This window comes from Salarias fasciatus, chromosome 9, assembly GCF_902148845.1.
Source record: "Salarias fasciatus chromosome 9, fSalaFa1.1, whole genome shotgun sequence".
Classification (NCBI taxonomy): Eukaryota; Metazoa; Chordata; class Actinopteri; order Blenniiformes; family Blenniidae; genus Salarias; species Salarias fasciatus.
The window spans coordinates 10,540,345-10,565,308 of record NC_043753.1 but is presented as its reverse complement, the minus strand read 5'-3'; the positions used below and the strand labels follow the sequence as shown (position 1 = coordinate 10,565,308).

The following is a 24,964-nucleotide window of genomic DNA, read 5'->3' as shown; positions in this document are numbered from 1 at the left end:
TTTAATGGCTGTGGGCTGAGCGGCTCAGCTGAACCGTCAACGTCACGAGCCGCGGATCGCTCAGGTGTGGCCCGTTTCCTACTGCCAGAGCTCAGCATGTTGTTGACTGAAGGGTTTTAAAACGACGTGCTGACTCCACCCCGGACGGCCCGCTGCCAAGCTCAGCCGGCGAGCGAGCGAACGAGGCGGCTCGTAAAGTCAACCAAGCGGGAAAACAATGAGCGGCTAATTGGAGTCATGAGAGAACGAGTGAAACAATGAGCTTCACAGTGAGCAGGAAATGGAATAAAACCCCAAAACTGCATTTTATCAGCAGCTTAGAGGAGTTATAAAGTGTGCACGCCACATAGATGCACATCTATCTATTTAGTCTATATATTCTCATCACACACACACACGCAGGACTGAAGACTGTGATTAATGGGACACTCTCCTCTGTGCAGCTTCATCCTCGACTTTGACTCTTGAAAGTTAAAGTCTGGACGCTGCACAAAACAACCCGACCAGCCCTGGTCCAGAAGAAAATGTTCATCTCTATGGGTTAAAACACTAAGTTAGCTTTTCTTCATGAACTCTTCACCTAAATAACACTCCACATGACAACCCGGCACTTTAACTGCTAACATTTAAGACTCCCCGAGTCTGTTCAGCAGGCGAAGTCTGTAAACTCTAATTTTCTGCATGAGAAACCAGATTTCATCATGTATAGACAAACACAATGTGCCTAACCTATTACCACACAAACAATTAAGGTGGCTCAGGTCTGCACAGCCACATAATGTATTTAATAACTGGTTTGAACCCTTTGGCTAAAGAAACCTGAAGCAACTTTAATCAGCTCATTCCTCGGCACCTGTGCTGAATTCAGCTCTGGGATCTGGATTTTCTCTGTTTTTAAGCCAGTCTGTAGGTATATTTCCACAGGTAGGCTCATTGTTCAGCTGAATTATTCAGACAACTTTTTTTTTTGCTTCTATATATCATTTTAATCAACAGTGAATCATAACGATAAATGCTCCGTTCAGTTCTGTTCTGGGATTGTCCATTGTGTTTATTAGCTGGAAAACCTCCCCTGCCAGCTTCCTGGGACGGATGTTGGCGGACTTACCGCTCAGACTGCTGAGCTGCAGCTCTCTCAGCCCACTGGTGTAGTTCAGAGTGGCAGACGAGGGGTTCTTGTTGTAGTTGGACATCACCAGCAGAGCGTACTTGCCCTCGTAGAGGTTCTGTCCTCGGATGAGCCGCAGGTTGAACAGCGGGATGACCGCCGCCTCGTTCATGGCGATCAGGACGTAACCGCCAACTTCCTGGATGGACTGAAGAACCGAAGAGGCACGGAATGAATCAATGAATGCCTAAAAAACAATCTCACACAGAGCTAAGGGTCCTTGAATGCGCCACGGCGTGCTAACAGTTTTCTAAAGTTGCACCACTGCAGGTGGAAAACCGTAACAGCGAGGAACTCAGACATTTGACTTGCTGCTCAATCGTGACCAGATAACAGGTGTTGCCACATTTTCTGTCAGGTGCTGCGGCCTGATCCGCAGTCTCGCTGCACCTTTGTTGTGACAAGTGTTTCAGAGCAGTTCCTCAATGTTTAGACAGCTTTTAATACCACATGAATAAAGAAGTTTTACCAAGAGTCCCATTACAGCGTGTAACGTCTGAACTTTTTACATGTGTTTAATTGCAAACTGCTCCGAAGGAAGTGGGTCAAACTACCCTACCTCTATGTGACTAATGAGCATAATTGCATAGTGTGAAAGAAAAGAAAGAGGTTAAAAGACGGAAACGAAGCGTTCTGGACCGACCTGGAGGAAGGACAGGTCATGGTGCTCCAGGGTGTAGGTGACCTCCAGGTTCTCCAGGACGACGGAGCAGTTGGAATATATCTTCCGCATGTTTTCATAGTGATTCTCACGGGTCCCCAACAAGGTCAGCTGGTTGCTCATGCCCTGGCACACTGAGACACGGAGAGAGAGACGCTCATGAATGGAACCGGTGAGGAGAGCGAGCGCCAACATCAGAACTGAGCCGGACGCCATTCAACAGGTGGTCAGGGTGAGGACGCTCAAAAAACCGCACTCCGTACCGAGCGCCCACCCATCTGCTGCAATCAAACTACTTATGGATGAGTGTTTGTATCTGTGGAAACGTGATTGTTTAAATATACAGTCATTAAGTGCCTGAATGATGCTGTCAACACAGTAGTGGAATCAAATACCTGCTCATGTTAAATTCTGCTACTTTGGTTTGTGGCTGTTTAGTTAATGTTTAACTTTCAAACTAGTTCCCACGGCAACGTGCTGCCAGGTGTAGTTCAGGTAGATTGAACACAGCCGTGTTTTCACATAGCAATCATTGTGTCACTCTGAGTATTTAAAATAACTCTGTGGGCGGAGCAGGAGGGTGTGGCAACACTTTAAACTGTTAAAAAGAAAGACGGGTGACGTGGACGGGTCCATCTGCAGCGGCAGGACCGGTGAGAGAGAGGAATGAAGCCCTACAGGCTCACTGGACTCATAACCAGAGCGATGTGACGGGTGACGCTGACAGTTTTCTGAGAGGGATCTTTCTTCCCATCACATCAGCGCGAGCCCGAAACGACAGCCCGAGGCCGTTTCTCACCTGCCTGACAGGTCGGGTCTGATTCACAGGAGCAGATTTGGTGACAACTGTTTCTTTTAAGAGACAGCTTGAAAAAGAAACAAAAACAGTTTTCTGAAATATAAGAAAACACTTACGGTTATCATCATCATCATCACAATAATGTCACGGTTTCTTCAATCAACTGGTAGAGTAACTTTCCTTACTGATGGTAACCTTCATATGAGGCAGCTGAAGGTAATCACGGATACTGTGTAAATAGGCTAAAGTCAGTGATTCATGTTGGCTGTCAGAAGAGATGAGAATGGGATTAATGGTTACTGCTCCTCCTCCAGTACACAGGATTTAGTGATTTGGTAACTGACGGAGAACAATAGCTTTGGATAATGCTAATGCTAACAGTGTTGTCATTGAGCGGGACAAAGAGAGATCGTGACTCCGCAACTCCTTGACAGTTTACACCAAAGAACAGAGTAACCACGTCACTGAAAGTAACCAAAACTGTGATCTCTTAATCTGTATCCCAGTAAGTGTGATTAGCATCAGTGGCTAGCTTCCTTTTCTCTGGCTTTTCTTGCTGTCATTACTTCATTAAAGTTTCCTAACATCCAGATTAGAGTTCAGATGAACTCGCATGACGTTTAACTTTTATGAATAACTTCTTGTCAATAATTACCTGGCAAAATATGACAGTAATGTCAAAAAAGAAAAAAAAAATCATCTTTTTCCTGCTTGTTTTCTCTTTCTTACAGTCTAGTCCAGGCTTTTATGATCCAAGCTGCCTCATTGAGAACACAATCTGTCCTCTGAGGTCGACTCTGGAATAGACAATGGACAAACTACACGGGACACAGATGACACACACAGGTCAGAAACAAGAAAAGCTGCTTTCTGTGTTTCAATAACTGCAATCCTATTGGCCAGATTCCCACTGTCATGTCACAAAGTCAACACAGCTGCTTGTCTCTTTGCTCTGATCGGCTGGAGGAAACCCGAACTGGGGGAAGCCTGTCAGCTGGAGCGTCGGGAGGGAGGGAGCTTTCCACATCTGGACGGACACACATGGAGCCTGCATGTCATAAACAACCGCCGTGACATGTTAAAACAAACTGATAACATTCATTTTCACACATATTAAAGCCCATAAAACTCTGCTTTTTGTTTCTGTACGTCCATCCGGCCTCCTCCCACTCATTCGTCCCTGAAGTCTCCGTCTTCCTCCCCTGCCGTCCGTCCTCGCCCACTCATTTACTCCCCATCCCTCCCTCGGTGCTCCATCCTTCCTCCGTACCCCAACATTCTTTCATTCTTCTACTTTCTCCTGGATTTAATTCTTTTAGCTCTACAGCTGAGGGCCAACAACAGAACTGCTGCAAAAACTTGTGTCTCTAAGTAGGATGCGTTCCTGAGTCCACATTTCAGAGTCTGGAAATGTTAGTAGATATTTTATAAGCACTGCTGGCTAATAGGTGTTCACACTTCAAATTGCATGCAATAAAGCATCCATTAGCAGCTCCTGGTTTCACTGAATCATAGACACATAAAAATATCACTGGATTATTGTGTTATAAACTGGATAAAAAGAGAAAAAGGTGACAGCTAGGGGCCTAAATGTGACGACAGGTCATTTTAAATCAAAGATCAACAGAATTTCATGTGTGATTCTCCAAATATTGCCTTGCATAGCATCTATACTTCTGTAACTGAGCTGTAAATGTTCTTTAATATCCCGTCAGACCGGATGCTGTGGCATTGTGTGGCTCTGCAGTTCATTAAAGGTAAATGCGAACAGTTAAATTGTGACACCAATGAGCCGTGGCAACATCAACACTGTTAATGTGAACACTGAGATGGTAATGATGCTGCCTGAGTTAAAAGAAGAAGGCGTACATGTGGGTGAGTGTTTGAGCGCTGACAGGATGAGTCGTCAGGCTAATCTCGCACGAACAAATGAACACACACACACACACACTGCTGTTTGTACAGGAACTGGTATGATCTGTCATCTTCATCTGCCAAATGGCACACTGCACATGAATGGACCTGTGTGTGTCTATGTGTGTGTGTGTGTGTGTGTGTGTGTGTGTGTGTGTGTGTGTGTGTGTGTGTGTGTGTGTGTGTGCATATTTGCGCAATACAATGACATGTCCATTTCGCTTTGAAGCCTAAACGCATCGGAGTATTGCTTTTGCAATATTTCACAACCCCGCTTACAGAGAAGTTGAGACGTTCCGTATCATGTGGACGAGAACAGAACAGTACCTGGATCTGATAAGAACAAATAAGAACAATTTACAACAAGTTGGTGAAGTGGTTAGCACTGCCTGAGTCCGGGCAGGTGCCCTTATGTGTGGGGTTTTCATGTTTTCTCTTAAGCAAATAGTTTTCCTTGATGCTCTCTGGGTTTTTTTCAACACAGTTGAGATAGTTATCTGTCACGTTCAATCATTTGCTGACAAAGACCGATAAGAGTCAACTTAATTATAGGCAAGTTGCAGCCAGATACACTTAAAAGCTTCAGAAACAGATAGAGGTTAACAGGAGTCAACTGATTGACGGTTTCAATGGGAATCAGGCAAAGACCAACAAAAGTCCCAACTGTTGTTCACCAGTTTGTTTTATGTGCAGCCAAAGTCTAACAAAAAAACACGACCAGTACCGATCAGTTTCAATTCAGTACAGGTGAGGGCAAAAACAGGTAAAAAGAACAGCAAATCTAGGCATTGATGAAATTTTATTCACTAAACTTGACCCATTTAGATAGACGAGTAAACTTTAAATTACTAAAAATCCCTTTTTTTTAGCTTACTTTTCAAACTTTTTTCTTTTTAAAACTCGCTGGTCTGGCTTCTCGTTAGAATGTGTGACATTATAAATGGAAAATAAAGGTCAACTCTCATTTTCCCGGAAGATCTGTTTTTGTTTGTGTGCAATAGGAGACGGTGCCTGACTGGAAATGTACCTCAGCTTTGGAGTTTGACCTTTTTTTCAAGGTTTGACAAACACGGAGGCGACAGTGACGAAGCCCAACAACTACAGTCGGCTGCAGGAGATCAGCGCGACGGACTTTTACACAAGGACTCCTTTTCCAGTTCCTTTTTGAACAGTTTTCTCTGTGAAAATCTCTACTTAACAGACTGTGCTGCAGTCTGACACGTTAGAAAATATCCCAGTTTGCGCTGCAGTCGCTGTTCAGCTGGATCGGACCGCATGGGTCCGATCCACCAAACACTTCCCACCTGCAACAACAAGACCGTCAATGACCGAAGTTTCTCCACTTTAGAACTTTTACATTCTTGTGCTCCTTTTCTAAGATAATGAAAACTGCAGACCAGGAAAACTCCACGAGGGCTGCAGGTCTGAAAATGTTCCGACCCAGTTATTGCCAAACTTTTAGCATTAACTCTGAGAACATAGTGTGAGGGTTATTCAGCAGATGGGATCATCAGGAAGGTTATCTCCATCTTTTTGCTGTTTTTTGTTGAACTGATCATATCCAGATACGTTTTGAACAACTTGGCTGCCTGCCACAACCACAGACTACACCATCGATCACTCCATACGTCAAAGCCTCAGGTTTTAGGAATGTTTTTCTTATTGATCATCAACTGTAATTCCAGTTAACAGCCTTACGTCTTTTAGCCTCTTGGTTATTGAGACTTCAGCAAACTCATTAAAATTTGAAAACTCATCACTTTTTTTTTAGCTTTTCGTGTGAACTGTGATCTTTTCCTTCCTTGTTATCAAACAACTTTCAATAAAATGTTTACGTTCGATTAAAAATCAAGTTTCTGTTTGAGGGGCCTGGAATTACTTGTAATTTCTGTTGTGGTTTTTTTTTTTACTTGTTTGTAAAATCCATTGAGTGATTTGGGAGCGAACGCGAGGGTGGAGTCATGAGAGAATGAAGTCCAGACAGGTGAGTCTCAGCTGAAGTGCAGAAGCTGTGAAGTGTGGCGAGGAAACCATGTCTGGCCGACCGTGGTGGTTTTGTTTCGAGTCAGGACGGTGAGTAACGCTGAGTTGAACTGCAATGACCGGAATGGTGGGTGAACAGAACACAAACATGGAAATCTGTGGAATAAACTTTGGAACCACATTTATTTTGTCTTGACATTTCTTCGACGACAAAGAGTTGCGGGGCAAATATCTTCTGAAACTCACATGGAAAATCTAAATGTGAGCGATCCCTTCTATCTGCACCGATCTCAGAAATTCTGTGTCCAGTTTACGTTTCCCTCCACAAAACCAAAATCAAGTGTTTGAGGTTAGCAATTGACTCTAAATTTAAAAAAAAAACTATGAACTGATTCGCACTGCTGCTTCACAGCCAAGGTTCCTGAAAGTAAATGAAGCAGATCAGTGAAACTGCAAAGCCGGCCTCAGCTCAGTGGGTTCATTACTGCTGCTGTCAAACTGTATTCATAATAATACTGGCATGCTGGTGTTGAAAATATGCTTCATGGTTGCTTTAATATGTCCAGAATTGATCATAAAACATCCAATAAAAGAGGTAAATAGTGTGGCTTCAGTTTGATGTATTTTACGGCTGTTAGCGGTTAGCCGCTCACACGAAAGATGAGCTGGAATCCGTTCAGATCGCAATCAGAGCAGCAGCCAATCGCAGCTGATTATCTGTTTCACAACATGCCAGAGATCGAGGGAGAGATAACACACACACACACACACACACACACACGAAAACACGAATGTTACGAGAGCAGACAAAACTGAGAGTGTGTGTGTGTCAGTATTGAATTAGCCCTAATGAGCGAGGAGCTGCTGACTGCTCCTTCACGCCGTCACCCGGTCAGTCCACACGTTGTCCCTCCACACTGAGCCGGTCTGTCTGCTTGTTGACAGACCGAGGCATCCAATCAACTGCCTGAACAGTAAACCGATGGAACCTCATGACAGCTACACAACCGAGGCTCGGGTCTGACCCTTACTGACCCTTAACTACGGGAACGAGACAAGCGAGCAGAGACGAGCAGTGTGACTCGGCAGATTTCAGCTCCCATAGCTTTGAGGTTTCAGGGCCCATCAGGCCCGACTGGAACCAGGAAGTATGATTTTATTCAATGCAATAAATCCAATAAAGCTTCAGTTACAATGTTTTCTTTTATCCGAACCACTCCATTTTTGGCACTTGCACCAATCAAAACACAAGCATCTGTGTTGTTGTCACCATAGCAACAAATCACTATTATAATGCAAACCTAGAAGTGTGAGTCCCGATGAGTGAGGACGTGGGTGAAAAATATCAACTGAGCTGATCAGCAAGAGGAGGAGATGGTCTGATAGTTCAGTGATGATGATGATGATGATGAGAAGAAGAGGACAGAAGGATATAATAACAACAGAAATGTGTTTATTGGTTGGACAGACGTGGTGAAGATGAAGGTGGGATCTTCTCTCCTCACAGCTGGTAATCGGCGACTGGCAGAGTCTAAGTCAAAAAGCGAAATCTAGGCTGAACTATAAACATTTTAAATTACTACATCAAACATCCATCCAGCCATCTTCTTGACTGCTTTAATCTGTGCGCTGGAATCAATTCTAGTTAGCAATGAGGGAGGGCAGGAAACAGAAAAAAGAGAAAAATTACTAAGTAAGTATTGAAATTAGAACGAGAAAACAACTAAATTCATTGAAATTATAATACAAGGTATATTATTTACTTACTGGCTGTGACTAATTATTAATAAATATGATTTTAAGAAAATTACAAAAAAAAAACTGAAAAAGAAAATAATATAATAAACTAAAAGATAATACATTAAAGTTTCAAAATAAAATTCCATAAAAATACTATAACATTTTCATTAAAGCCAAACATATAGTTTGAATTTTACCAGTAACAGACACCATTCAACTGTATTTTATATTATTTCTTTCACCAATTTTGGGGAAAAGAAAGCTTTTTCAGTAATGACGGTGAATTAATGTAGTGGTTTAATGTATTCAAACTGCATGTGGTTGTTTATCAGCATGATCTGAGCAGGAAAACTTATGGAAGGTATGTATAGACTTATATAACGTTGCCCTTTTACTACTGTTAAATTTGTTCTGATATAAACAGCTAAATTTAAAATGGACTCTTGTTGATATAAAGGAAAAGATGAGATACGGAGGTCAAATGTTACTGAGGAGGGATGTGTTTAAGTGAGACTGTCAGTATCATTATAACTTCAGTTAGTTCTTCATTTTGTTTCCACACCATCTGTCCAACATGCAGATCAATCAATTGGCAGCCTTTTCAGGTCACAAATGGACCAAACACTAAAGATATGAATTCATAAATGCTTTGCACCGAAAGCTATTGACGGGGTCAGTGTTGAACCTGCCGTCACCTTGCCTGCAGCTCTGCCGTGCAGCGGGAATCCCAGCGCTCTCTGAATAAAATCAAATCGATGACAGCATCAGATCGCTGAGCTCTGAAACCGCTCAATGAAGCGCTTCAAGTCATTAAGTGTTTTTATTGATGTCCTTAAAGTGCAGGAGGGAACACGACGAGCAGCGAGGCTGGAACCGCTAAATAAACTGTATTTGCACAGAGCTGCATTCAATGACTTCTACATATACTAAATGATATTTGAACTGTGATTAATTCATTGACCTTTTTATATACAAGAGAGTATTTCAACTGCGGTGAGTTCACTGGCTTCTTTAACTATTAAAATATGATGAAACCATGACGTATTCAATGACCTTCATATACACTGTATTGGGGAGGATTTGAACTGTGATGTGTTCACGGACCTCTATAATGTATGATTCTAACCATAATCAAACTGATGCATTTTTTTACCTTTTATGACACATTACCTGCTCTTAACCTAGTATTTATTCAATGCTATGTTATTTAAATGTACTTAAGTGGTTTAAACCCGTGATGAATTCACTTACTACACTTTCAAAGCACTGAACTGTGATCACTTACTTTCCTATGAAAGCATAATTAGTTTTGCTTTCAGAAGCACTAAACCAACATTCATCTGTGATGTGCTCACCTACTTTAATTAGTAGTGCAGTGACACTAAACTGTGAGGCGTTCACCGTCTATTATCAGAACCGTGGAGTAACGAGGGCGAATACTGCGGGTGGACATTGAGCTGATCCGGTTTTTTTGTATGAACACGTCCGGAAATGAAGCTGAGGCCGAGAGGGGGCAGCCATGATGTTGTCTTGAGGTAAACATGAACACAGTGACCTTGTATATCACACAGACACTCTCACACACACACACACACACAGGAATGTCTCAACCAGCTGAGGATCGGTCATCCCAGTAAACACAACCTCAGCAGGTTGGAGCTCGGCTGAGAAAAAAATCACACAAAGTGTGAACCGAGGCAGCGAGAGTGCGTCCCATCTGTCAAACCGGTTGGTAAACTTTGCGAGTGAACCGGCTCCATCACGTAATGGTGCAACCACGTGCAACTGGGAGAAGTTTCCGACTAACCTGAACGGCCCACGGATTTGCGCTTTGGAGCAAGGCGCGAGAAATGACTTCCCGAAGGCTCGGCGACGCTTACTGACCGTGCACGCAGCGAGTGAATGAAGAGCGCATGTTACAGGGGAGGAATGATCGCCCTTTATTTATCAGTCCAAACTTGTGTTTTTTCCCAGAAAACATCAGGTAAATTCAGTCCAAAACAAACATATTCTCGATAGCTAATCAGGAAATCAGCGCAGTGTGTGTGTGTATGTGTGTGTGTTTGTTCGTCCATGTGTGTCAAATCGTGTGTGTGTGTGTGTGTGTGTCCTGCCTGCAGCGCTGTTCGCAGGTCAGAGCGAGACTGTGCTTGTCTCAGAATCAAGCTGCTGCACACACACTCTCGTTGCCGTTGAGGGAAAATTCCACAAGGAAGAGAAAAGTTCCTTCTTTTGAAACGACTGAATGCAAATGTTATCCAGCTGATGGCTCTCGACTGTGGATGAAAACCCAGAGTAGCTGAGTTTAGGGGCTTAATCATTGCTGAAAGGTCACTAGAGGTTACATGCAGCCTGATACCAGGTTCTGCGTCACAAATCGATGTAATAATTAATTAGAAATTAATTATTAGCTACATCTCAGGGGTCACTGAGTGAACTCAACAGATCTGGTGATTGAGAGTTTTTTTGTTCCAACTGGAACCTGCTGATCACAGCTGAGTAGTGAAGCTCAGTCTGACTTATGCATTGAAAATTGTCCTAATTCTCCGGCATGTTTTCATTTTTCTGTAATATCAGGCAAAATGAAATACACCTAACAGAAGTCTGCAATTTTTAAGTGTGGTGGAGCCTGTTGCCCCACATCTGAGGTACTAACAGAGAGGTTTGTGCAATTTAATTAAGATTATCAACTGACTGGAATACCTTCTTTGAAAGGGGGTGGACTTACTTCACCAGCAGCTGGAAAAATGCAACTAGTCACTTGAGAAAGACATTCATTCGAAGTTCAAAGGCAGCGTAGGTTGGCCAATAACTCAAACTGATTTAAGACCTGACAGTCGATCTGTAATGCAGGTTTCAGCAGAAAGGTAATTTGTAAAGTTAAAAAATACAGAGGACTGGTTTAAATAACGTTAAATTACAAAAAGCCTACCTTTCACTGCAGCATGGTCCTTTAAAGATAGCTTCAGGGCTTCAATACCCATTAGTAACGCTCCATAACTTTCATAAACTGGCTGTGATTATTACAAAACTATTATGAAGTCAAAAAGAAGGTCTCGGCTGTAGGTTATAGTTATGAAACATAAGAACAGTCACAAAATAGAGCTTCAAAGCAGCAGAGCACCATCAGCTCAATAACAGAAATGTATTTTGTAATGCTATAAATTCAGTAGCTCAAAGGTTAAGCCTTGCAGAACACCGCAGGGCCAGTTCCACTGGTGTTTAACTGTTAATGCCAACCCGTTCATGCAGTAGAGTAACTTAAACCAAATGTCAAGGCTTAAATAAGCAATTATGCCCACCCATAGCTATCTGAAATTGCTAAAATGTAATCATAACTACAATAAAACTGTGATAAGGACTATGGTTTGATCCATGCTGCAGGTTAAAGGTGTGAAAAATACACAAGACATTAAATAACAGCAACAGAATTAACAAAGCCAACTTAGCTAAATTGTGAAATCTAGAAGACTGCCATCAGTAAAATAACAGAAAACTATATTGTTTTATAAACAGTGACTCAAAAGCTGAGCCCTGTGGAACACCAAAAAGCTGGTTTAGTGGCCTTCAGTTGAAAGTGCCAACCTATTCTTGCAACAAAGAAACTAAAAATAGCTCCAGGTTTCAAGTAACTGACAACAAACCACAACTACTGAACATCGCCAACCAGTAATCATAACTATAACAAAACTATGATAAGATCTAAAGTTTCATCTGTGCTGCAGATTACATGACATGTCATAACAGGCAAATTACACTGAATGTCTTTAGGAAAAATTATCACAACCAATTGATTCAAACAGGAAATACAGGAATGTATCATCAGTAAAAGAATGGAAAATTATTTTGTAGCATTAAAAATGAAGTGGCTCAAAGTTGGAGCCCTGTGGAACACCGCAAAGCTGGTTTAGTGGTTTAGTCCCGATCCGATATTGATATCGGATATTGGTCCAATATTAGCCAAAAAACGAGTATCGGATTTTATAGGATTGCATCTAAAATCTCCGATATAAGCGTTCCGTTAAGCAGTCCATTTTCCGCTCCAGCACTTCTGACAGTAAAAAATAACTGAAGTGGACTTGAAATATTTGCACTTTAAAAGTATAATTTGTATTAATTGGAGTTATTTAGGTTATTTTTAAGCGTCTTCTAATTTATTTCCTTTTTTTATTTTATTCAGCTGTAGAACACTGCAGGTATTATGTTGAAGGTTAAAATTTCTGTAATCAATCGGTTAATAATAAACGGGTCAGTTTTTCTGATACCTACTGTTGCTGACTTTTATTCTCTGTGTAACATCATTTGATCAAGCCTTTTCCAACATTCCACACTACAAAATAAGTAATGAAAGTATGTATGATTCGCGCTGATATCGTATCGGACCAATATCGGTATCGGCCAAAACTCAAGGTTGCAATATCGGTATCGTATTGGAAGTGAAAAAGTTGCATCGGGACATCCCTAATAATAAATAACTTTCACCATTATAATGGCTTTCAGGTCATGGAGTGGATTTATGCTGCAGGTTACAGGTGTAAAAAACAGATGAATGACATGCAGCATGAACTCTGACCTCCAGGGATTGACCTAGCGAGAGTGGCTTGGCATTAGAGGGTCAGAAGTAGGTTAAACGAGTTTTCATTCCCCTGCGTCAGATGCAGAGTTTCCGTGTTACGGTCCAGAGAGAGGGAACGAGTCGGCGAGCAGGTAGGCTGTACGGCCTGTATAATCCTGCGCACAGTTTCTGAGCTCCATTATTGACATTCTTCACATTCCTGCTCTGAAAATCCCACAAGCTGCAGCGACGAGGTTGCATCTGACGGCTGCTCACTGTCTCCGCTCATGCTTCCCGGTCCGTCTCTCCCCTCCAACACTGAAGCTCAACTGCTCATGGAAAGACACCGAACAGAGCCCCATCCACATTTTACTCTCCAATCTGTGTGAAAGTGATACCTCTGCGCATCTGAGCCAAAACAGAACAAAGACCCTTAAAGCTGAGACATTTAATATCTGTTCGGTTTCGCTTTTAGTTGTTGTGACTTGTAAGCAAACGTGTACTTGTGTGATGAAAATTACCGCAAAGGATCACAGAAGAATAACCACAAGAAGTTAATAGATCACTGCCTACACGGGATGTGGCATAACAACTCAAAACAACAACACAATTTACAACTCAGCCACAAATACTCACAAAACAGCCTCTTGTAGTTACAGATCAACCACAAAGAGAAGGAAAATGAATATAATGGCAAAAACAACTGCAAAAGGCTACAAAACAAATATACACATAGGCGACAAAAAGTTAGACTTTTGAGCAAAAAGATGCAAAAAAAAAAGGAAAAACACAAAAAAGCAACAAAAAAAGACAAAAAAACCTACAAAAACGGATGAAAAAAGAGAGAATCGATTGAGAAACTCAAAAGCAGTATCCATAAAAAGTAACAAAAATATATATCAAGCAGCGAAACAAGTACAAAGAGACACGAAACAACACAAAAATAGAAAGACAAACACAAAACAACTACGAACAAATGTAAAACAACCGCCAAAAGGAAAAAAAATAACTTTAAAAAGAATGAATGCAACAGTTCATAATAATAAAACAAAAGCCACCAACGTTTAAAACCGAAATATGAAAAAACCTCAACTAAAAACCCAAATTAGATTTTTATTTTAGTTCGTGATTAACAAACAGTCTGGTCTCCTAAAACATGGTGGCACCGACCCTCATCAGCTTATGTGCATTTTCAATCAGTTTGATTGTTGCCGTAGTTTTTCACTCAGTAGGGTCCGGCTCGGTACGCTGAACGGCGTCGCCATGGTTACCACGGGACTCCAGCGTGTTCTTTATTGTCGGTGCTGAGTTTCGGTTAGCTGCTTCCAAAGAAACACACACAAACATGCAGCCGGCCAAGGTCCTTCAAAAAGTCAATGGGAACGAGGGCGAATCGCTCACACACACACACACACACACACACACACACACACACACACACTGTCGATTTGTTTGGAGCCTTGAATCTCTCAGCAGTCACAACAATCACGGAGTTTCCGTGTTTGCTGCAGCTGAAGCTTGAAACACAACATCTGAGCAGAGAATCAAACTCTTCCTCCGACCGTTGGAGCCCAACTTAAAACAAAAAAACCAAAACAAAACTAACTGGATGAACTTCGGTTGTGCTTCCATTCCATTAGACCTCTGAAATACGTCTCGGGAAACAATGCAAGCAACACTGAACCCATTTCATTTAACCAGGGACCTGAACACCTGAATCAACAATCCCAAAACTTTTCTAACAATTTTTTTTTCTCTTTTTCCCTAAACTCAATTGCTGTCCATGCAAGGATAATTGTTTTACAACTGAAACTTCACATTGGGGCGATTGATTTGTCGTCATTCCGATCTGTTGTGAACTGAACACTTTAAATAACAAGTGACCTGGATCCGCTGGCTGCCTGCTGCAGTGTCACAACACAAAACAAGACGCACCAACACAATGAGAGTTCAACAAATTCTTCTCCTAATCAAATCTTGGAGACAAAGAGAGTGCAGTCAGCTGTTTTCACTTAACCCACACACACACACACACACACACACACACACACACACTCATAGAGTTGAGCTCAGCATTTCTTTTCATCGGTCAGTCACTGATTTACTTATTATTTCAGGACATCAAACTCCAGCATCCTGATCTCAGTGATACAGTCTGTTTCTGTGTGTGCAGCTTTAAATGCTAATGAGCTGAGTGATGGAAATCAGCCCTGATCAATACCCTGGCTGCGGCTTTTCTCCACTGTCCAGACTTCACAGCCCTGAGACACGCACATAGAGGTGACACATGCGCACACACTCAGCGATCCATACAGCATGGCGTCTTCACTCCAGCACCATCGGCGCGTCAGCAGAGAGAGCGCTTTACAGCGCCAGCGTGTGTTTCACGCTGGTGAAACATTGGCCCACTGACTCCCAGATGTGCGTATCGGTGGAGAGTCGGTCAGCAACTAGTTTGCATTGGCTGAGATGATGATTGTTTGTATCTGAAGTGTACCATGGACCAAGCAAAATATGACTCACACTTCTCTCAAACTAACTGAAATAATCCACTAACTCTAAAACCCGAATCACAACAGAGATCCTGGAGCCCAACACCACCATCGATACCATCAAGGAGAGCGGATATGAAGAACCTGGATGACGAAAATATTGTCTAAGCTGTTTTGTCTCATTTCAGAAGTTCCAGCATGTCAGAGGGAAGACATCGGCTGATCGATTCCACCGTTTTATCTAGGATATAACGTTGAATTTGGTACAAAATGTTTTAATTATGTTAAAGAATAAAATACTTAGTTAACTATCATAAAGTAAAATTTTTCAGTTCGTAGAAAGAAGATAATCCAGATATTAGCTGAAGTTACATCAGTTCTGGCAACCAACAATGTAATGTTGTAATAAAATGGCAGAACCAATATCCAAATAACGCATTTGTCATAATTAAACTATTAAATAAGTTATGACAATACATTAAAGATGCAATAACTGCAGCATATAATGCAATAATACATAAACATAACCCTCAATTACAATGTCATTTGTTTTCATGACTATTTTAAAACATTACGTCGGAGTTAATAAATGAATAGCTTTATTAAATTTAAAACTGTCAAAATGATTTAATCCCAGAAGAACTCACACACACTCACGGTCACACAATCAGGACCCTTCCAGTCACCGACTGACCTCAAACACACATGTTTTTGGGAGGAAACCGCAGTACACTGAAACAACAGGAGGCGAGAGCGCTAATCATTCTAAAAATGTCTAGACCCACAGTGTATCTAACACCCCCAAATAATCTGATGCAAACCATCTACAGATGGTTCTTCATCTTAATCAGCTCCGCCACGTCTGAAGGCTCCTCCTGAGGTTCCTCCTCCCTCTGGGACTCCTCCTGCATCATTTCTCCATTCAACATCACGAGTTTCTCATAGGGATGTTTAAACAAGATCAATAACTGCAAATGCTCTAAAGAGACGGTGGATTTGTAAAACACAGATCAAACATGCAAATCATGCCCGGCAGTGGAGTGAAGATAATACAGTTTATCCCAAGGATCCTTCAATCTAGATGAAAAGCATCTCGAACATTACTCTTCCACCTAACTACCCCAAATATGAGTTTTTCATGCTTTTTTTTTTTTAATCTGCCCTTAGCTTAGAGCATCAGATTGATTGCTTTCAGTTACTTTTCTTGATTTTCTCACAAGATTTCCTGCTTTCTTTACCATGTATGACCAGAAGCTAATAAAACAACCCGTGTTCTTTTGTCTACCAAGAAAAAAAAAAAAAAAACTGGATCGACTTGCTTGCTAATATACGCTCAGCTTCTTCTCTTAAAACACAGAAGGATAAATAAACATAAGAAACATTTTAATCTGCTTAGTGCTTTATGCTCTGAGCTTATAGCAGCAGCCCTGCGGAGTTATTTGTTATTCCGTTGCTACAATGTTGCATTGAGATGTAATTTTCAGTGGGAAGGAATGGGCTTGTATCTTCCTCCAACCTGAAGTAACTTCATCGAACATCTGGATTACAGAGCATCAAAACACAAGAGCGACTTTTTTAGAGTAACTAATTACTTACAATAATGTTCATCTATATTTTCAGTAGGTAGCAATGTAAATTTGACCTGTAAAAAGATCACCTTGTAAATGGAATTACTCATATATTTGTTTAGTTACTTGCGCATCGTCGCTTGTCAGAATCTTTATTTTCAGACTTCATAAAGTCACTAGTCTGTTTCAGTAAGTAAGAGATCTAAGTATTCACAGCTTTTCTAGAGATATGAAGAGGTGAAGAATGGGTTAACAACTTCAAATAGTGGAGAAAGAAGTCATATTTCAGCGGTACAGCTCTCCTTCAGAGAAAAAAGTTTTCCCATCGGGGTCGATGACACACGAAGGTTGAACTTTGACTCAAATGTAGAAACAAACAAAAAGAGGAAATTAAGATTTAATTGGAAACAATTAAAACTTTGAAGAGATCTTTTGAAAGCTCTTTTGAAGCTGTCTGTTGAGTTTTCTGTCCTGAAACATGTCCCAGCTGCTGTTCAGAAGAACATCTCAGGCATGTTTTACTTTTTAGATTTCAACATAGTTATTCATTATTCATTCATCAAACAGGGACAATTCATATAAAAAAAATAGCTATGGATATGCCAAAAAGTAGGGTTTTTCGTGATATTTACAGTCTAAAAAAAAAACGAATGTGACAAAAAAGACCCAGAAAGCAGCAAATAAAATGAAATTAAAGCTTTTGGGAATCATGGTGTTGCATTTATGTATATACAATATTTTTTTTAACTGAATAATATTAAATCTGAGAGAAAATACAAAAGCAAAAGATATTTAACTATTATAAAATAAATTTAGGAGTTAACTCAACATTTGATTTTTTTCATATAATTCATATCTAATGTTTGTCGAGTCAAAACACAGGAAAATGGTAACTTAGTTATTATTTTCTTATTGTATGTTTTTTGTGTTTTGGTGATGTTTTCATTCAAAAACCAGTAAAACATGAGTTTAGAGACACTCAAGTGGAGCCTCTGAAGATGATGGGATTTGGTTTGACGATGAGTTTTCCCCAAAAACCTGAAATACTGCAGTTAAATAAATATTGTTTTTGCTTACTGTGATATGTTCTGTATCAAATATTAGTTTTATAATTTATAGATGCTTTTTGTGTCTCATATATCAGAATTGCTTGAACGTTTTTGGATTTTCAAAGTAGAAAATGAGTTTGCTTCATTTCTTTGACTTAGTTCAGTTTCCACTATAAGGCGAAAAATCAATCTGAATTAAGTGTTATGATAAAGGATTTACAGATATCTTATATTTTTCATGGTATTTACAGTCTGAACTTGGGAAACTTGGTGAAAGAAAACAGAAAACAAAATTTGGATGAGAGTGAAGCATCAGTTTTGGATATTAAAGTCTTTTAAAGCTTTAGGATTCCCCAGTTAAAGACATTTTTTTCCACAATTAATAAAATTTAGTCACAAATTTTAGCTTTTCTAATGATTTTGTGTGTGATTTGTGTGGAACAGTGGAATTTTTAAATGTGGGTAAGTCAGTAATGTCGGTTTAGATCAGTTAGTAATGTAGGTTTAAGCTGTATTTAGGTCATTTCTTGTGATGCAGACTGAATGAACAGTATGTGACTGAAGTGAAAGTAAAGCCTCTTTTGGCGAACCCAACACATTCTCACCGAATTATGACAGATTTAACTATACCCACAATTTAACACATGCTTATTATATTTTTAGGGTGATTTCATTGAGTTTGTCATTATTATTCTTGATTTATTCCAGAGATTAATCACAGAAGGATGTGAAATTCGCGTTGATTCCACGTTTATTCAGAAAGCTTTTCTTGTATTTTGGAGATATTTGCAGTGTAGAATCTGAAAATTGGGCTCAAATCGATAGACATCTGGAGTTTGGAGATTTAAATTGGATGTTATGGTGTTTTCAGATAAAAGTACCAAAGTTTATCAAATTGGGAAAAAGAAATGTGAGAGAATTTTTTAAAATGAATAACATGTTTGTTCTTTGATCTAGTGAGACTGATCGATTAATCGACTGGTGAGTAGTGAAAGTGAAGTTGTGGAGGTGAGTGGCGGACACCCCGTGCGTCCCTCCCGTCCCGGAGCGCGCACCGCGGGCGCAGTCCTACCTTTCCTGCCGGGGCTGGTGCTCCAGCAGCGGCCGAGCAGCAGCAGCAGCAGCGGCGGCAGCAGCGGGGAAACTCCTCCACCTCCTCCGGAGAAAGCCTTCATGTCTGCGGGGCTGTGCGGGGCTGTGCGGGGGTCTGCTTACAGTCCTCCATGCGCCGCAGCGGGAGTGGAGCTGGAATGATCCGAGCGCAGGAGTGAGGCAGTGCACTCCTCTCTCTCTCTCTCTCTCTCTCTCTCTCTCTCTCTCTCTCTCTCTCTCTCTCTCTCTCTCTCTCTCTCTCTCTCTCTCTCTCTCTCTCTCTCTCTCTCTCTCTCAGCAGAACAACACTACAGCGTGTTCCCAAATAAAAACGCAAACTTGTTGAAAAAAACAATCCAGACTCCTCCACTTCCTCTTTTTCCACGTTGACATACTTTTGAACCATTTTTCAACTTTTGTTTCATTTTTTTTTTCATTTATGATGCGCTTTTTGCACATATTAAACAATTCCAATTAGTTACATTGGGTTTTTTTTTAAATCACAAACTCATATTGTTTTTCTTATTAACCTGAGGAACATTCTTTCAATGAATAAAAAAACACAGATGTCCATAATTGTTTAAATTGATTGCTCAAAATATTCTTTTTTTTCCAATATTTAGAGTTTTAAAGCTGTTGTAGTAAGTTCATTTACCCAAAAAAAGGCAAAAGGTAATTTAAATATAACTTTCATATTGAAATAACACAGATTTTTCTTTTAATATTATATTAGCAAGTTTGTGGTTTTCTCCCTCGGACGCCCCCTAGTGGCACCTGAGCACCAAGCAGTCATTCTGCTCAGGCTCATGTTCATTCAAAAACGTAGATTTCTTTTCAGTTGTCCATTTAAGTTATAGAATTTTCTGGAAGGAATAAGTTCATCATTTATTTTTTTTTTACATCTGAGAAGCATATTTGATCCGTTTACTCTTAAAATATCCAGTAAAAATAGAAATACATAACAGGAAAGCTCATCAGAAAGTATGTATGTAGGTTTTTGTTTTGTTTTATTCCCTTAATAAAGATGGAGTGTGTCTCTTCCAGCTTTGCAAATCTTGAAACATTTGTTTTTGATATTAATGGGTCACTGATTTCACCCAACATGCAATATTTTTTGCATTCATAATTAATACTACTGTGTGTGTGTGTGTGTGTGTGTGTGTGTGTGTGTGTGTGTGTGTGTGTGTGTGTGTGGTTTAAAGTCTTCCGCTCATTTCTTGCCAACAAAGCATCTGAGGAGGCTGTAAACACATGAAAAAGGCATCTTAATGGATTTTGTGGCTCTTGGTGTGAAACAGGGTTTGACAGCGTATCGCCGGGCAGAAACGACTCAGCTCAGCTCCATGTGGGTCACACATGAAGCCCAGGGAAGCCAGACAAAAGGAATTTGGATGTTTTCACTCTGTAACACATGATTGTTAAATTTTTGTATCCATGGGTATTAAGAAAACACTCGTACACACAAATAGTTGAGTCTCTTCATATAGTCTGCAACTGCTGTAAAAATCAACTTCTGATTTGCATTAAACCCTGTTTTGTCATTTTTATGTAGTTTTAGTTTGGTTTCATGGTAAGGAAGTACTGTAATCTCCCTCCCGCCCTCCCTCTCCTTGTGCGTGCATGTATGTGTGTGTGTGTGTGTGTGTGGTGTTTGCAGGTGAAATCAGGTTAATGGACTGAGAGCTTTCAGTGGAGAATAATGGAGGTTAGTGGGTGTGATGAATGAGCAGAAAAGGGAAATAAAAGAAAAGAGAAGTGGGAAAACAGTGAGCTGTGATGTGGTGTTAGGCGTTCTAGCATTAAAATCTCATAAGTCTCATAATATATTCATTTTATGTTGAGCTTACAGACGGTGAGTTTCTTGTCTATGATGCAGGTGGAGGATGGAGGTGGAATAGACTTCACTTCTTTCTACCTCTTTTGATATTAAAGGACAGAAACATTAGGAAATGTTTGGGTTCAGTTACTTCACGAAACTATAAACTTGTCACAATATACAATATTTGAAACTTTGTAACATTTTACCAATCATTTAAAATACTATATTTTACATAGTAACATTCAAACAAAAACCTTTTTAAAATGTAAAAACAAAGTAGGAATAAAAACAGATCTGCATTTTTCAAAGAAAAAAAACTTTTTTTGCTGATTTTCTTTTTTTTTTTTTTGTACAGTTTGCTTGTCAAATAAAAGCGGAGTGAATGGTACAGCCATTATTTATTCATTAAGGGACCAAACAGCACTCTCGCTCATCAGTTAAAACTATTTTAAAACATTATTGTCAAGTTGTTGCCTTTGTTACATTTACAATTAATTATTACATTATTGACCCCTAGCTGCACCTGATTGAAAAATGTATGTTTATAAAATACAAAAAAAAAAAAAAACTGTATGATAACGTACACTGTGCACATAAAATTAATGCAACTGACAGCATATTCCCTCTACATGACACATCTATTCAGTTATACTGAGGGAATACCTCTTTATACATGATAAAACCAAATACAGACACAGAATGAAATACTTTATCAGAAGAGAGAGAATCTCAGAGTAGCCACATTGATACTGTCAAAACTCAGAAAGGATGAGAGAAAACATAAAGTCAGAAGTTAAACCCTTATATAAACACTGTCGACCTCTCAGCGTTGACCTAAAGTTTCTGACTTTAATCCCAAAGAAATAACATCAACAATCCCTCAGTTCAAGGAGAGTTTAACCTCAATACCCAGAGAGATGAAGAGGAGGATGAGGAGGAAGAGGAGGATGAGGAATGGGAAAACAAAGGAAGAGGAGAGGAGAAGAGGAGTGAAGGAGAAGAGAGGAGACTAAACTAATTAGCCCAGATGGCTTAAAGGAAAACACCGGGCAGGATTCCGGTGTGCGTGTGTGTGTGTGTGTGCGTGTGCGTGTGCGTGTGTGTGTGTGTGTTTTGTAAAAATCAATATCCAGCCAACATTTTAAGTGAAAATGTCCTCGGGCGACGCTGTGTCCTCACGCTCAGAGAAAATCTGCACTTTGTTCTGATAACAGTCAACAAATCAATTCAGGCTTTTTTTTCTCTTATCCCTCAATATTAACTTGATTTGTACGAAGGCTTTAAACACACGGAAAGGAGCAGCAGCAACACAGCAGAGATCCAACAGACCTGCTGGATCACAGCACTGAATGAGTGGATGAATGCAATTAAAATGATATAAGATTATAAACGGATGTAAAAAGACAGCAAAACTCCAAGAATGTTCAAAATTACAGGACTCTATTTGTAAACGTTCAGGTTGTCAGTTCAGTTTTAACTTTGAGAGTGGAGACTTTAAGTATGATTACTGTTGTGCGAATCCAATATGACTGTGTAATCTCAGATTGAAATCATTCACACGACAGCTTTAATTTTAAAGTGAGAACATACACCGATTGTCTAGATGCTGCAATATGTGCAGGTATGCAAGAGTTCTGGAATTCTACAAGAGCCTTAACATGTCACAGTTCTAGAATATTTTGGAATGTGTTATAGATCTGAAAGCTTCAATATTCTGAGAGAGTTTTGTATTTCTAGGTGGATCCACATCTTAAGAATGTGTCATAAACTGAAATATCCTGAACAGCACCCAGGGATGCGTTTTAATTTCATTGTACGTGTACAATGACAATGAAGTTATTCTGATTCTGAATGTTCAATTCCAAAGAATGCATGCCCAGTGTCAGCCCTTCATTCGGTGAAACATTATCTGATAACTTCCTTATTTCTTCCTGTTTCATTCAAATCAATGACAGCAAACGTCTGACAGTCAAAATGATTCAGTGGTTGTGTTTTACAGAACTACTGATGATATCGGTGTTCAACTTCAAGAATTTTTTAAGTTACGACAACGCTTTACTTTTAAAAGCTAAAACTCTTGTATTTTGCCTCATTCTGACACCACTTCCGATCATATCTATTCTGCACAGAAAGCAGGTAAAACAGAGATTCATGTCTGTTATATGTTAATATTACCTAAAATGCACATAGTGGTTTAAATTTAGACTCCAAAAAGTCCAAAAGCAACTCATTCTTGAAGAATCATTCAGTAACAGTAATGGAATATTCCATTTCCAGATGTTTTATTTGCATCCTATAAAATGGTATTAACAAGCTCTAATGAAGAGCTGAGGGCTGCATGACATCCAGAGCACCTCGGCTTTGTTTTATCTCAGCTCAAACGGGCCTCGAACCCTAAACTGCGGAGTAGTGATGTGTAGGACGTGGCAGCATGGCTTCTTAACATTTGACACGCACAAATTGTTGTGTTTCATGGTGGATGTAACAACAAAAGGTTATTTTAAAAGAAAGACTGACTTGTTCAATTTCCAAACATGTTTGTGTTTGTAAATTGAAAATCTCTGGTTCCTGCAGACTGAGCGCGCCCTCTGCTGGCTGCAGGCCGCCAGTGACAATCTGCAGTTATTTGTTTAAAAAAAAAAATGTTTTCCTCTGAATTAAAATGAATAATATTTAAGTTCTCATTTCAATAAATGTCAGAGTATTTTTTTTGCAAAGATTTAAATTTTAATGTAAATTTAATTTAGATTTTAATCTAAGGAAATCATCGTCCACTTTAAAATATATTCTCTTTCCAGGGGGTTAAAATATAGTGCTGCCAGCAACAACTGGCTCAGCTATTTGTTTAGGAATTACTGTCATTGTAACTTTTAACATTATATTTAGCTTCACATTTTGACCTTTTCAGAGCACACAGCCCCGTGAATGCTGCCGAGGCGTGAACATATTTGTGTTTGGAGTGACATGTGGAGGAGCTTTGATGGATCTCGACACCAGAACAAAGACATGGCTGTTCTTTGTGTTTGTCTGTCAGAAAGTCTAAAAAAAAAATAACAAAAATTAATTCCTGCATTTTCATTTTAATGCATTCATCAGGACATCTAGACAGATACTTTATTGATGCATGTTGAGAAACTTTATGTCCTTGCAGCAGCAAAGCTAATACATAAGAAACACAAGCTACCTTTCTAAAACATGGCCAAGTGGAGAAAAACATCAGCATTTCCACAATACTGGATGCACTGATGTGCATTGTGTGCAAGAAAGTGCAAAAATACCACACTGATTACATATCCGTGTTATTCAGTCTAAAGGCACGAGGAAAGAAGGAGTTTCTTCATGAACAATGAGGCTTTTACAAAAAAATAATCTGTACTGCTCTATCAAATTCAGTCTCAGCTGACTCTGGGTGAAGGCAGGTTTGGTAGAACAACAAGAAGACACTCACAGGCAATTTAAAGTTACTGTTTACCACTTGGAGTCAGGCATGTGTTAAAGTTGGGGGAATTCAATGTGGCTGAAGCTCTGCCAAAACTCTAATTTCCTCAGATTGTGAAAACCACTGGTCCTAATCATGTAATCCACATTTATTAATGGGGAATAAGGCAGAATAATGTTTCAGATTACTGTTATAATAGGTGGTATCACCAGGTAATTACCTTGTTTGTTCGCATTAAAGCTCCAAAACTAATGTAATCTTCTAATCCCTGCACACTTTGAAGCCTCTGGTAAACTGACAGTGCGTCCTGTAGCGCCACCATCAGGCCAACACGAGAGCAGATGCCTGCAGAGTGTGAGAGTTTCCCATCAGCCCTTAGCTGCTGTTTTTATTTACCTCACGTGTGCAGGTGCTTTTTTAATTATTATTATTATTATTATTATTTGTGATGCCAGTGTGAGTAAATGGGGCAGTGAGATTAGGTCAGCAGCAAAGCATGCAGGGATATGTGATTGTCTCCCAGTGTGTGCGTGTGTGGGAGTGGTCTCCGGTGGGTCACGTGGTCCGGGCCTTTGTTGATGTGATTCAGGGGAGAAGGAGCAGGAGGACAAAAAAAAAAAAAAAAAAAAAAAAAGGAAGTCCCGGTCCCACAGACCGACCTCAGCCGTCCTCCTTCCCCGGCGCA

The 24,964-nt window shown here is 40.0% G+C and overlaps 1 protein-coding gene across 1 annotated transcript in view; it reads right to left on the bottom strand.

The window, feature by feature from the left end:
• Positions 1-19,200, bottom strand: part of LOC115394004 (melanoma receptor tyrosine-protein kinase-like) — a 32,898-nt gene extending 13,698 nt beyond the window's left edge. The window contains exons 1-3 of the mRNA XM_030099110.1: positions 19,002-19,200; positions 1,812-1,963; positions 1,109-1,316 (exon numbers count right to left, since the gene is read on the bottom strand). Of these exons, the coding sequence (XP_029954970.1) occupies positions 1,109-1,316; positions 1,812-1,963; positions 19,002-19,104 (463 nt within the window). The 5' untranslated portion in view covers positions 19,105-19,200. The remainder of the gene's footprint in view (positions 1-1,108; positions 1,317-1,811; positions 1,964-19,001) is intronic.
• Positions 19,201-24,964: the final 5,764 nt, after the last annotated feature.